A 14,938-nucleotide genomic window follows, 5' to 3' on the forward strand; every position below is an offset into this window, starting at 1 on the left:
AGAAGGTGTTGCTGTGGTTTATGTCAAGAGTGTTTGGCATGTGTTTTCCTCTAAGCGTTTTATAGTATCTAGTCTTAAATCTAGGTCTTTAATCTATTTTGAGTTTATTTTTGTGTATGGTGTTAGGGAGTGTTCTAATTTCATTCTTTGACATGTGGCTGTCCAGATTTCCCAGCACCACTTATTGAAGCGGCTGTCTTTTCTCCGTTGTATATTCTTGCCTCCTTTGTCATAGATTAGTTGACTGTAGGTGTGTGTGGGTTTAATTCTGGGCTTTCTATCCTGTTCCACTGTTCTATATTTCTGTTTTTGTGCCAGTATCATACTGTTTTGATGACTGTAGCTTTGTAATACAGCCTGAAGTCAGGGAGCCAGATTCCTCAAGCTCCATTTTTCTTTCTCAGGATGGCTTTGGCTTTGTGCTTCCAAACAAACTTGAAAATATTTTGTGCTTCCAAACAAACTTGAAAATATTTTGCTCTAGTTCTGCGAAAAATGTCCTTGGTAGTTTGGTAGGGATTGTGTTGAGTCTGTAGATTGCCTTGGGTAGTATAATCATTTTGACAAATTTGATCCTTCCAATCCAAGAGCATGGTATATCTTTCCATCTGTTTGTATCAATTTGATTCTTTCATCAGTATCTTGTAGTTTTCAGAGCATATGTCTCTTCAGGTAGGTTTATTCCTAGGTATTCCGTTCTTTGTGGTGCAATGGTAAATAGGATTGTTTCTCTGACTTCTTTTTCTGATCTCTCATTGTTAGTACATAGAAATGCAGTTGATTTCTGTGTATTAATTTTATATCCTGCAACTTTACCAAATTCGTGGATGAGCTCTAACGGTTTTCTGGTAGAGTCTTTAGGATTCTCTAGGTATAGTATCATGTCATCTTCAAACAATGATAGTTTTACTTTTTTCTTTCTGATTTGGATTCCTTTTATTTCTTTTCCTTCTCTGGTTGCTGTGGCTAAGACTTCCAAACTATGTCGAATAGTAGTGGTAAGAGTGGACATCCTTGTCTTATTCCTGATCTCAGCAGGAATTCTTTAGCTTTTCACCATTGAAAGTGATGTTAGCTGTGGGTTTGTCATATATATCCTTTATTGTGTTCCCTTTGACCACTTTCTGGAGAGTTTTTATCGGAAATGGGTGTCAGATTTTGTCAAAAGCTTTTTCTGCATCAATTGAGAGGACCAATAGTTTTTATTCTTCAGTTTGTTAATGTAGTGCATGACTGATTGATTTGTGGATATTGAAGAATCCTTGCATCCCTGGGATGAATCCCACTTGATCATGGTGTACAGTCCTTTTAATATATTGCTGGATTCAGTTTGCTAGTATTTTGTTGAGAATTTTTGCGTCTATATTCATCAGTGATAATTGGCCTATAATTTGCTTTTTTTGTGGTGTCTTTGTCTGGTTTTGGTATCAGGGTGATGGTGGCCTCATAGAATGAGTTTGGGAGTGTTCCTTCCTCTGAAAATTTTTTTGGAATAGTTTCAGAAGGATAGATAGGTGTTAGCTCCTCTCTAAATGTTTGGTAGAATTCACCTGTGGAGCCATCTGGTCCTGGACTTTGTTAGAAGTTTTTATTTTATTTATTTAATTTTTTAAAAATTTTTTCTTTTATTGCAGGCCTTTTAAATCACAGTTTCAATTTCAGTACTTGTGACTGGTCCATTCTTCTTTTCTGTTTTGTCTTGGTTTAGTCTTGGAAGATTGTACTTGTCTTTTTTTTTTTTTTTTTTTTTTTTTTTTTTTGCCATGTCTTGGGCCGCTCCTGCAGCATATGGAGGTTCCCAGGCTAGGGTCCAATCAGAGCTGTAGCTGCCAGCCTACGCCACAGTCACAGCAACGCAGGGATCCGAGTCGCGTCTGCAACCTACACCACAGCTCACGGCAATGCCGGATCCCTAACCCACTGAGAAAGGCCAGGGATCAAACCCGCAACTTCATTGTTCCTAGTCGGATTCGTTAACCACTGAGCCACGGCAGGAACTCCGGAAGATTGTACTTTTCTAAGAATTTGTCCGTTTCTTCCAGGTTGTCCATTTTATTGGCATATAGTTGCTTGTACTGGTCTCTTATGATCCTTTGTATTTCTGTGATGTCCATTGTAACTTCTTTTTCATTTCAAAGTTTATTGATTTGATTTATTGAGTCCTCTCTTTTTTCCTTGATGAGTCTGGCTAAGTGTTTATCAATTTTTTTTATCTTTTCAAAGAACCAACTTTTAGTTTCATTGATCTTTTCTGTGTTTTCTTCATTTCTGTTTCATTTATTCCATCTCTGAGCTTTATGATTTCTTTCCTTCTGCTAACTTTGGGTTTTACCTGTTCTTCTCTCTCTAGTTGCTTTAGGTGTAAAGATGGTTGTTTATTTGAGGTTTTTCTTGTTTGCTGAGTTAGGTTTGTATTGCTATATACTTTCCTCTTTAGAACTGCTTTTGCTGTATCCCATATAGGTTTTGGATTGTTGTGTCTTTGTTGTCATTTGCTTTTAGGTATTTTTTACTTTCCTCTTTGATTTCTTTGGTTGTTTAGTAGCATGTTGTTTAGTCTCCAGGTGTGTGGGTTTGTTTTTTGTTTTTTGTTTTTTTCTGTTTTCTTCTTGTTGTTGATTTCCAGTTATATAGCAATGTGGTTGGAGAAGATGCTTGATAGACTTCAGTTTTCTTAAATTTACCAAGGCTTGATGTGTGGCCCAGAATGTGATCTGTCCTAGAGAATGTTCTGTGCGCCCTTGAGAAGAATGTGTATTCCTGCTGCTTTGGACAGAATGTTCTATAAATATCTATTAAGTCCATCTGGTCTAATAGATCATTTAAGGCCCGTGTTTCCTTTTTGATTTCCTGTCCATTGCTATAAGTGAGAGTATTAAAGTCCCCCACTATTATTGTTACTATTGATTTGTCCTTTTAAAGTTGTTAGCAGTTGCCTTATATTTTGAGGTGATCCTGTGATGGGTGCATATATATTTACAATTTTTATATCTTCTTGAATTGATCCTTTGATTATTATGTACTGTCCTTCTTTGTCTCTGATAATAGCCTTTATTTTAAGGTCGATTTTGTCTGATACAAGTATTGCTACTTCAGCTTTCTTTTGATTTCTGTTTGCATGGAATATTTTCTTCCATCCTCTCAGTTTGAGTATGTATGTGTCCCTAGAACTGAAGTGGGTTTCTTGAAGACAGCATGTATATAGGTTTTGTTTTTGTATCCATTGAGCCAATCTCTGTCTTTTGGTTGGGGCATTTAGTCCATTTACATTTAAGGTAATTGTTGAAATGTATGTTCTTACTGCCATTTTATTAACTGTTTGGGATTTGGTTTTGTTGGTCTTTTTTCTTCCTTTCTTTTGTTCTCTTGTGGTTTGATGACTATCTTTAGTGTTGTGTTTGGATTGCATTTTCTTATTTGTGTGTGTATCTATTATAGATTTTTGGTTTACAGTTACCATGAAGTTTGATATAGGAGTCTATATATGTGTATACAAGGTTAAAATTGTTGGTCTCTTAATTGCAAGTGCATCTCCAGTGTCCTGCATTTGTACCCTTCCTCTTTCCATGATTTCTGGATTTGGTAGCATATATGTATGTGAATGATTTCCTACCTTTACTACATGTATGTCTTTACAGGTGAGCCTTGTCATTTGTAACATTTTTGTTTCTAGTTGTGGCCTTTTCATTTCCACCTAGAAAAGTTCCTTTAGTATTTGTTGTAGAGCTGGTTTAGTGTTGCTGAATTCTCTTAGCTTTTGCTTGTCTATAAAGCTTTTGATTTCTCCTTCAAATCTGAATGAGAGCCTTGCTGGGTAGAGTATTCTTGGTTGGAGGTTTTTTCATTACTTTAAATATATTGTGCCACACCCTTCTGGCCTGCAGAGTTTCTGCTGAAAAATCTGATAACCTTATTGGGGTTCCCTTGTATGTTACTTGGTTCTTTTCCCTAGCTGCTTTCAGAATTTTCTCTTTGTCTTTAATTTTGGTCAGTTTGATTAATATGTGTGGGTGTTCCTCCTTGGGTTTATTTTATATGGTACTCGCTGTGCTTCCTGGAATTGAGGGAGTGATTCCTTTTCCATGCTAGGGAAGTTTTTGGCTATTATTTCTTCAAATATTTTCTCTGGCCCTTTCTCTCTCTCTCTTCTCCTTCTGGCACCCCTATGATATGGATGTTGGTGCATTTAACGTTGTCCCAGAGTTCTCTTAGACTGTTTTCATTTCTTTTCAGTCTTTTTTCTGTTCTTCATCAGTGATTTCCACTAGTTTGTCCTCCATCTTTCTTATTCATTCTTCTGCCTCTTATCTTCTGCTGTTGGTTGCTTCTAGTGAATTTTTTATTTCAGTTACTGTATTTTTCATCTCTGCTTAATCCTTAAATCTTCTATTTCTTTGCTCATTGTTTCTTATAGTTTATCTTTACCTCCAATTTATTTCCAAGATCTTGAATCATCTTTACTATTATCAGTCTAAAGTCTTTTTCATGGAAGTTGGTAATCTCCAAATCACTTAGCTCCTTTTCTGGGCCTTTTTTCTTTCAGGCTTTATTTGAGTCACAATTCTCTGCCTTTTCATTTCGTATAGATTTTTGGATGTGGTTATAGATTCTTTTGCTTCTGATGTCTGCCCTCCTTGTGGCTGAAGTTGGTACAGGGACTTGCTGCAGGCTTTCTGATGGGAAGGACTGGTGCCTGCCCACTGGTAGGTAGAGCTGATTCTTAATCCTCTGTTGGGTGGGGCTTTGTCTCTGGGTGGCATTAGAGGTGGCTGTGTGCCTGGGGGGTCTTTAGGCAGCCTGCTTGCTGATGGGTAGGGCTGTGTTCCCGCCTGGATTGTTTTTGGGCCGGAGCTTCTCAGCCCTGAGGATGGGACCAGATTTTTCCAAAATGGCCACATCTAGAGGAGCACACGCTGATGATTTTTCCAGAGACCTTTGCCTCTGATGTCCTTCCCCTACAGCAAGGCACAGTCACCCCCTGTTTTCCCAGGAGATCCTCCAAGAACTGCAAAAGGTCTGACCCAGATTCCTGTGGAATATCTGCTTTGCCCTAGGACCCAGTGCACATGAAAGCCCGTGTGCTCCTTTCAAGAATGGAGTCTGTTTCCCCCAGTCACGTGGAGCTCCTGCGCACAAGCCTCACTGGCCCTCAGTACCAAATGCTCTGGGGGGGGTCCTCCTCCTCCCACCAGTGCCAGATCCTCAAGCATGGGAATCTGACATGGGGCTCAGAACTCTCACTCCCATGGGTGGACCTCTGTGATACAATTACTTTCCAGTCTGTGGACTGCCTACCGGCAGGTAGGGGTTGCTTATATCACATAATTGCCCCTCCTACCATCCTGATGGGGCCTTCTCTTTGTCTTCTGGGATAGGCTGTCTTTTTTGATAGTTGGAAGTCATTTGGTTGAAGGTTGTTCAGCAGTTGGTTGTAATTTTGTTGCTTTTATGAGAGAAGATGAGCTCCAGTCCTTGTACTCTGCCCTCTTAATCCCATCTGCATTTGGATTCTTAACCCAGTGGGCCCATGGCAGGGACTCCAAAACTTAGATTTCTTGATAAGAGAGTAGAATACTGTTAGCGTTTAAACATTTGCAAGTGATAGAAATGATATTGACTATTTCAGTGCTTATGTATATTAAAGAGAAATAACATAATTCACCTTTTCAGTTTTACCTGATCATCACAGTAGATCTTTGAGGTAGCCAGAGACTGAGAGAGGAATAGTTTACTCATAACCACATGCCTAATCAAGTTGGCAAAGCTGAAACTTGAAGGAGGATCTATGAGAACCCGGAGTTCTTACTGTACACCATTGCTTCCTCTCACAGCTCCCTATCTAGTGTTGGCATTGACCTGTGTTGTATGTCAAATAGAGGTATCGTTGTTTCTGTTACTCTTAAAACTTCTGGGCCCTTATAGATAGAACAGACATGGTAAAAATAAGACTGATTCAGGCTGAACCGTGGGGGAAAGAAAACACTTTCGGTTATTCAACTCCTACTTAAAGCAGGTACAACTGATTTGAATAAGAAAACTTTGAAGGTAATTGTATGTACAGGAAACTGTTGCATCCTGCGTTTTCCTCTGCTTTGAGTTTTTTATTCAAGATTTTTATGCATTACCTACGAAAATGATAAGGAGTCAGTGAAAAAGAGGGCCTGTATTAAAAACTAATCTACATTAGCATTGGCAATAATTAAAACTAAAGCTTTTGTGTCTAGCACAGGGAACTATATCTAATCACTTGTGTTGGAACACAATGGAGGATAATAAGAAAAAGAATGTATGTATATGTGTGACTGGGTTGCTTTGCTGTACAGCAGAAATTAACAAAACATTGTAAATCAACTATGATAAATTTTTTTAACATTAAAGCCTTTGTTATGAAAAAACACTTTATATCGTAGTATGGTGGTAATGATGCTACTGTATACATTCGTTAAAAGTCATTGAGTTATGCACTAAGATCAGTGAACTTTACCTGTTGATTTAATAAAATTAAACCCATTAGAGAAGTTGATTTTGTTGATTTTTTTTTAACTATGTTTCTAAATAGACCAATCATCATATCAACACTTCTTGTCCTCTGTAAAACTGGCTTAGTCACATGGGAGAGAGCTCTTACTCATGTATACTGAGATGGAACCTAAAAAGGGACACATTCACCTTTTTTTAATTTTAATTACTCAATGAATTTTACATCTGTAGTTGTATAATGATCATCACTATCCAACTTTATAGGATTTTTATCCCACAATCCAAGCATATCCCATCACCCCCCAAACTGTCTCCTCCAGAGACCATAAATTTTTCAATGTCTGTGAGTCAGCATCTGTTCTGCAAAGAAGTTCCGTCTGTCCTTTTTTCAGATTCCACATGTCAGTGAAAGCATTGGATGTTGGTGTCTCATTGTATGGCTGACTTCACTTAGCATGATAATTTCTAGGTCCATCCATGTTGCTAAAAATGCTGGTATTTTGTTCCTTTTAATGGCTGAGTAATATTCCATTGTGTATATGTACCACATCTTCTGGATCCACTCCTGTCAGTGGACATTTAGGTTGTTTCCATGTCTTGGCTATTGAAAATAGTGCTGCTGCAATGAACATTGGAGTGCATGTGTCTTTTCGAGTCATGGTTTTCTCTGAATAGATGCCCAGGAGTGGGATTGCTGGATCAAACAGTAGTTCTATTTTTAGTTTTCTGAGGCATCTCCATACTGTTCTCCACAGTGGTTGCACCCATTTACAATCCCACCAAGAGTGTACTAGGGTTCCTTTTTCTCCACCCCCTCTCCAGCACTTATTGTTTGTAGACTTTTGGATGATGGCCATTCTGGCTGGTGTAAGGTGGTACCTCAGAGTGGTTTGGATTTGCATTTCTCTAATGATGAGTGATGTTGAACATCTTTTCATGTGTTTTTTGGCCGTCCGTGTGTCTTCTTTGGAGAACTGTCTGTTTAGATCTTCTGCCTGTTTTTTGATGGGGATGTTTGTTTTTTTGGTATGGAGCTGCAGAGGGTGTTTATAAATTTTGGAGAGTAATCTCTTGTGAGTCGATTCATTTGCAAATATTTTCTCCCATTCTTTGGGTTATCTTTTTGTTTAGGGTTTTCTTTGCTGTGCAGATACTCTTAAGTTAAAGTCCCATTTGTTTATTTTTGCTTTTACTGTCATCGCTCTAGGAGGTGGATCTGAGAACATGTTGCTGTGGATTATGTCAGAGAGATACATTGACTTTTAAAGGAAAGAGCACTATTAAAATAACAGTCTCGGAGTTCCCGTCGTGGCGCAGTGGTTAACGAATCCGACTAGGAACCATGAGGTTGCGGGTTCGGTCCCTGCCCTTGCTCAGTGGGTTAACGATCCGGCGTTGCTGTGAGCTGTGGTGTAGGTTGCAGACGCGGCTCGGATCCCGCGTTGCTGTGGCTGTGGTGTAGGCCGGTGGCTACAGCTCCGATTCGACCCCTAGCCTGGGAACCTCCATATGCCGCGGGAGCGGCCCAAGAAATAGCAACAACAACAACAAAGACAAAAAAAAAAAAAAAAAAAGACAAAAAAAAAAAAAAATAACAGTCTCTGTGTTTAACCCCCAGGAACATAGTAAGGAACATTGTTAGGACATCGTACGGCGGGACAGTCAGCCTCTAGAGTATGTAGCATGAAGGTAGAGTTTGGGGAGTCCCCTGGTACCTTAGTAGTTAAGGATTCAGACTTGTCATTGCTGTGGCTCGAGCTTGATCCCTGGCTTGGGAACTTCTGCATGCCACGGGGTGTAGCCAAAAAAAAAAAAAAAAGGATGATGTAGTTTTGGCAAAATGCTAGGAATTCAGTCATTGTCCACCATCTCTAATTATGATCGCAATTACAATACTAAGGGAAATAGTTGAAAAACTTTAATTTATATCTAAATCAGTCAAATGATTAATTCTCTTCTCAAGCCCTCTACTGTCTAAAAATCTAATATGTATATGTACACGCAAAGAGAAGGAATCTCAGTACTATCTTGTTTTCCTTTGGGAGACTAAGGAAAAATTACATGAATATCTTTAGGGTTTTTTTTTTTTTTTTTCTAAATTATCTGCTTGAGTATAGGGATTCCAGTTTTTCTTACTTTAAGATTTTAATCCTAGTATTGAAGAAAATGCAGTTTAAATTATCTCGAATTGTAGAAAATGTATAATAGGAGTTGGTAGTAGTGATAGATAGTAGGGTTTTTTAAAATGTTTTGAAAAGATTGGTTTGTGAAAGCTATTGAATTGAGGTTTAATGGTTAATTTCTGTGAACTCTAACGGTGTTTTTAAAATCTTTCTTTATATAGGTGGTTTTGATGATAATTCCCCTCTGAGTTCAGTTGAGCGATATGACCCTCGAAGCAACAAGTGGGATTATGTAGCAGCCCTTACCACTCCCAGGGGCGGAGTGGGGATCGCAACAGTGATGGGCAAAATCTTTGCAGTTGGTGGCCATAATGGCAATGCATACTTAAATACAGTAGAAGCGTTTGATCCAGTGCTGAACAGGTACTTTCTATGTTTCCTTTATGCCTTGATGAAATCCTGCCATAACAGATTACTCCGAGCGCTCAAATGCTGCTAGATAGCGTTCATTGAAAACTTCTGGGCTGTCTTGCTGTCTTTCAAAACCAGTCCATCCATGCCTTGAGTAAAGTAAATCATGATTTGTTTTAAGGTAACATTCTTCCTCCTCTGTCTTTTCAGGTGGGAGCTTGTTGGATCTGTGTCTCACTGCAGAGCTGGAGCAGGTGTAGCTGTGTGTGCCTGTTTAACGAGCCAAATTCGAGATGTAGGTCACGGATCCAGTAATGTGGTTGACTGTATGTGACTCGAGTTCCAGCTGCCAACAATTTAGTCCTATCCGGTGGGCAAGAGAGACAACCAGGATTTTGTAATGGCCACCTCTGAACAGTTTTAACTCCTACTAGAGTCTTACTTAAATCCGGGCTGCTGTATTGCGACTAAGTGCAACTTTTGGAATGGTAGCTGCAGAATGACTAGGAATAAAGTTAAAGCTGGTACTTCCCACTTCAGCAAATAATGAAGTAGGGAAGGGAGATAGTCTAACCCAAAACCATACCTCCTCCTCCAAAAAAAAGTTTAAATAGTGCCAAAACCTTGAGATTCCTTTTTTTAAAAAATGTGGACGAAACAAAATGTAAAATGAAGTCATTTGCTGAGCTTTACCTTTCACCTAAGGGAGTTAATCCTAGGCAGTGGACTTTTCCTAGAAAGGAGATTCCAAGCTATTCATCAACACAAGGATGTCAAGACACATAACAGACCTGCTTCATTTGAAGATCATTTTTACTTGGTGCTGATGAATTTATGCCTTGCTTTTTTCTAGGTGATTTTTCAATTTCTTGGGTAGTTACAGAAGTAGAAAAAATGTTTCATCTTTCTGAGTGCCCTTTGGCTGCATTTTCAGAAGCTTATAGGAATGCTTATAAGAAACCCCTAATTTCATTTTGAATTGTTAGGACATCAAAAGACCTAACTGAACTAATTCCATCTGAATGAATCTACACTTTTATTTTCTTCATTTCATGCAAAAAAGATTTGTTTAAAAAAAAAAAAATGGAGTTCCCGTCGTGGCTCAGTGTTTAATGAATCCAACTAGGAACCATGAGGTTGCAAATTTGATCCCTGACCTTGCTCAGTGGGTTAAGGATCTGGTGTTGCTGTGACTGTGGCGTAGGCTGGAGGCTACAGCTCCAATTAGACCCCTAGCCTGGGAACCTCCATATGCCGCAGGTGCGGCCCTGGAAAAAAACAGAAAAAAAATTTTTTTTCATAAAAGGCAAAAAGTGAACCAGAGAAGATATTAAGGGGAGAAGGCGTTAGAGTCGACATTATTCTAATGCCCAGTTAAGACACCTTGAAAGGGATTGCTGTCCATTACATGACTCCCTAATGAGGGGACTCCAAAAATATGTTTAACGCTTCTTTGATTTAATCATTTCATTTTGAACCCAAGATTTATTATCTTTCTGTTTTTCTATTTGCCACCATCATAGTTTTTCTAACTGTACAGAATCTGGAGTTATTTATTATCAGAAAACGAATGCGTTTTTACGAAGACCCTTTGTGGACTGTAGTCTCCTGGATAGTTCAAGTCCATCATTACCAATAAAAGATACTGTAAAAACAGAGAAAGATTGAAACTACTGTTTTTTCCTGTGGTACTTAATTTTCTCCAGTTTCTTTATTGAATAAATAGGAAATATTTCTTTACATTAATTCAAAGCCAGGATATTGACACATCTCCTGATCTAACAGCTCATCATGGTTTTACCAGCATTATAGTGGCCTATTCATTTTATGTATATATTTTTATAAATATTTATGAAGATATTAAAATATGCTATTTTGTATTTGTAGTGCAGTTTGGTACCTCTTGTCCAGGCCGTCCTAAATTTTCCTTGAGTCATGCCTTGGAGTTTCGTGTCGTTTACTGCTGGTCAGTCATCTGGTTGACAAGGAAGCGGGGACAGTGAAGAACGCGGCCCTGCCCATTAGCTCTGGATTCATTGCCTATTAGCTGTGAGGATGGTCACTAGTGAATAGCAAACTGGGCTTGTCCATGCAGCCAGGCAAAAAGCCACGGTGTGAGAGCCAGTGCCTTGGGTACATTAGATCAAAAGGAGAAAAGAAAAAAAAAATTGTAAGACGGCTTAGGTAAAGGTCTTTCATTCTTCCATGCTTATTGCAACATTATTTATTATTCACAATAGTCAAGATATGCAAACAACCTAAGTGATCTATCCACAGATTAACTGATAAAATGATACAGACATACAATGGAATATTATTCAACCTTATGAGGGAAGAAAGTTCTGTCACGTACAACGTGGATGGACCTGGAGGGCATTATGCTATATGAAGTAAGCCGGATACAAGAAAGACCGCTGTTACGTGATTCCACTTACATGAGAAATCGAAAATAGCCAAACTCTAGAAACAGAGAATACCACTGTGGTTTCCAGGGCTTGGAAGCGAGAGGAAATGGGGAGTTCTTCAAGGTGTGTCATTTCAGTTAGGATAGAGGAATACGTTCTAGAGATGTGCTGTCCAGCACAGTACCTACGGCTGACAGTGTGATATTGGACACTTAAAACTTTGTGGAGAGGGTAGATGTCATCATAGGTGTTTCACAACAAAACCAAACCAAACCAGCTTCAAAAAACAAAAACACCTCTGGTTGATGTATATGTATCTATTTTCTCTTATGTGTTTTGATGACATCACAGGTATGTTCGTATGTCCAAACTCATTAAACTGTATATACCAAAAAATAAAAAAATAAAAAATAAAGGTGTTTCATGAAGCAGATTTAAATGTTCCAGATACAGAATTCCCTGGTGACCTAGTAGTTAAGGATTTGGCATTGTCACTGCTGTGGCTCGGGTTACTGCTGTGGCTCAGGTTTGATCCCTGGCCCAGGAACTTCCGCGTGCTGTGGGCACGACCAGAAAAGAAAAAATATTCACAGATTATGCCATTTTTTGTTATCAGCTTGCGGGCAAGTCCATAAGTCATGGCTGGATCTAAACCAGTGTTCCCTTGTGCAATTGTTAGCATATTTCAGTCCATCCCAAAGGCATTTAATTCTGTAGCACTCACTGGATTCGCTACAACTGGATGGATGTGGAAAATAAGGGTCAAAACCTGGCTTTAACTATTTCTCATGTCTAATGGAGTTCTTGTCTTATAATTCTTGTCTTCTGCAGTTACTAGTATGTTCTATTTATTTTTGTGGGGGGGGATCTTGATCTTACTGTTTTTGAGATTGTTTAAAATGTTTTTTTCTTGAACATATTTCTGCTTTGTCATGGGTATAGAATTTAGGAGCATGGTGATGTTACTTAGGTTACTGGTTTTCTCTCTACGGGAGTCATCTGACGTACTGAGTTGGTATCCTAGCTACCCACAAAATCTGAACTACTGACAAGGAAAGTGAAGTAAACAGAGCACGTGACTGGCTCTTCCGTTATGTGTGTGCAGTCAGAAGCCTTGGAATACCTGGCAGTGGTGTGAAAAGACTGATAATGGAATCAATGTGCACAGTCTTTTTATTAAAAACATATTCTTTGAGGCATGAAATGTGAATTAGTTTGAAGGAATTATGCAGTTGAAGGTGATTATATGCATTGGAGTAAAAGGATGAAATATTCAAAGAGGATGGCTACTTAACCTCACATGTTAATATCATCTATCAAAAAGATGAACTAAAATTCTGAAATTGTAAGTGAAAAAAGAAAAAGTAAAAATTTGCGTATTTCTTCGAGAACTGTTTCTAGGTGCTTTTTTGTGATTCTCCCATATAGATATTAAAGCTACTGCTTTTACTGTATTGTACTGCCACTTTAAAAACAAACTACTTGATATTGTTTTTGACTAATTTCACTATATTCTCTGTAATTGATTATTTTTTAAATGTTTGAATAAATTTTGTACTCCCTCTAAGGAGTATTACTCATTCTCTTTAATTCCTAAATGCATTCTAAACCTAAATAGTTAAATGCCTAGATAAGTTGTTGAAATTGCCTAAGCTACTCTTGCATACAGTAAACTTGAGCGTTATCTTTGTTCCTTTTTTCTCCTTGTCTTATATGATAGAAAATGCATATAGAATCTAGTTAGTTTCTTATTGGTTAAAACTGTTTTCCGGGGGTTCCCTGGTAGCGTAGTGGCTAAGGACTGAGCATTGTCACTGCTGTGACTCATGTTTAATTCCTGGCCCAGGAACTTCCACATGCCTCAGGCACAGCCAAAAAAAAAAATTTTCTGTGTTTTCTCGTATTAGACTTCTAAAGAAATTATATTGGGATTTCATTGACTCTGTCTCCTTTTCTCCTTATGGAGTTACACGTGGCAATAAAATGTCTCTATAATAGTTTCTTTTTTTTTTTTTTTTTTTTTTTGTCTTTTGTCTTTTTTGTCTTTTTGCTGCTGCTGCTGTTGTTGTTGCTATTTCTTGGGCCACTCCCGCAGCATATGGAGGTTCCCAGGCTAGGGGTTGAATCGGAGCTGTAGCCACCGGCCTACGCCAGAGCCACAGCAATGCAGGATCCGAGCCGCGTCTGCAACCTATACCACAGCTCGTGGCAACGCCAGATCGTTAACCCACTGAGCAAGGGCAGGGACCAAACCCGCAACCTCATGGTTCCTAGTCGGATTCGTTAACCACTGCGCCACAACGGGAACTCCTCTATAATAGTTTCTTAAGACTATGTGTAACTTTGGGTAGTAATTTAATATTCCAGCAAATCAAAATAGTTATATATATAGACTGCCAAATTAAATATAATATAAATTAATTATATATATATATACACTACCAAATATATATATATATTTGGTAGTGTATATTTGGTATAGATTACCAAATTATATATATATAATATAAATTAGATATATATATATACACTACCAAATATATATAGACTACCAAATTATATATATATAATATAAATTATATATATATACACTACTGAGTACTGAGATCAGAAAGTTGGGTTTCACAGCAGTGCTCTTTATTGATTCAAAACGTGTATCTATAAAAAAGAAAACATTTTTTTTCCTAAAGTCTGCATTACTTTGCTTTTCATTGTTTGATTGCTTTTTTAGAATCTTCTCAAAACTATATAATTGTTTACTCTCTATCTTTCAAATACAAGATTGATTTAGTAGATTTCCTGTAGTAGTTTTTTCTCCTCAAAGAAAGGATTTTTGTGATTAAACTGAAAATAGGAAGATTTTTGTTACCCCTTAAAAAATTAAAGGTTAAAGGAGTTCCTGGTGTGGATTAAGAATCCAGTTATGGTGGCTTGTTCACTGCAGAGATGTGGTGTGAGTTCAATCCCTGGCCTGGCACAGTGTGTTAAAGGATCTGGCATTGCCACAGGTGCATCTTAGGTCGCAGCTGGAGGTGGGATTCAATTCCTGGCCTGGAAACTTCCAAACACTGTAAGTGTGGCCATTAAAAAATAAAATGAGGAGTTCCCGTCGTGGCGCAGTGGTTAACGAATCCGACTAGGAACCATGAGGTTGCGGGTTCGGTCCCTTCCCTTGCTCAGTGGGTTGACGATCCGGCGTTGCCGTGAGCTGTGGTGTAGGTTGCAGACGCGGCTCGGATCCCGTGTTGCTGTGGCTCTGGCGTAGGCCAGTGACTACAGCTCCGATTCGACCCCTAGCCTGGGAACCTCCATATGCCGCGGGAGCGGCCCAAAGAAATAGCAAAAAGACAAAAAAAATAAAAAATAAAAAAAATAAAAAAAATAAAAATTTAAAAAAAAAAATAAATAAAAATAAAAAATAAAATGAAAGGTTAAAGGCAGCTGATTGAGCATTTGTCTCTTCCCAACAATTGAAGACTTGTACTATATAGAAATAAGATTCTTAATGCATTAAAGTGT

The 14,938-nt window shown here is 38.3% G+C and overlaps 1 protein-coding gene across 3 annotated transcripts in view; it reads left to right on the plus strand.

The window, feature by feature from the left end:
* The window catches only part of KLHL8 (kelch like family member 8), a 64,939-nt gene extending 54,269 nt beyond the window's left edge, over positions 1-10,670 (plus strand). For all 3 annotated transcript variants that reach the window (XM_084973647.1, XM_021101779.2, XM_021101776.2), the window contains exons 9-10: positions 8,825-9,026; positions 9,225-10,670. In XM_084973647.1, the coding sequence (XP_084829773.1) occupies positions 8,825-9,026; positions 9,225-9,348 (326 nt within the window). In that variant the 3' untranslated portion in view covers positions 9,349-10,670. The remainder of the gene's footprint in view (positions 1-8,824; positions 9,027-9,224) is intronic.
* Positions 10,671-14,938: the final 4,268 nt, after the last annotated feature.

Source organism: Sus scrofa, chromosome 8, assembly GCF_054392235.1.
Source record: "Sus scrofa isolate SSC_HxYL_T2T_F1_AM1 chromosome 8, Sscrofa_HxYL_maternal_Yorkshire_Landrace_v2.0, whole genome shotgun sequence".
Taxonomy (NCBI): Eukaryota; Metazoa; Chordata; class Mammalia; order Artiodactyla; family Suidae; genus Sus; species Sus scrofa.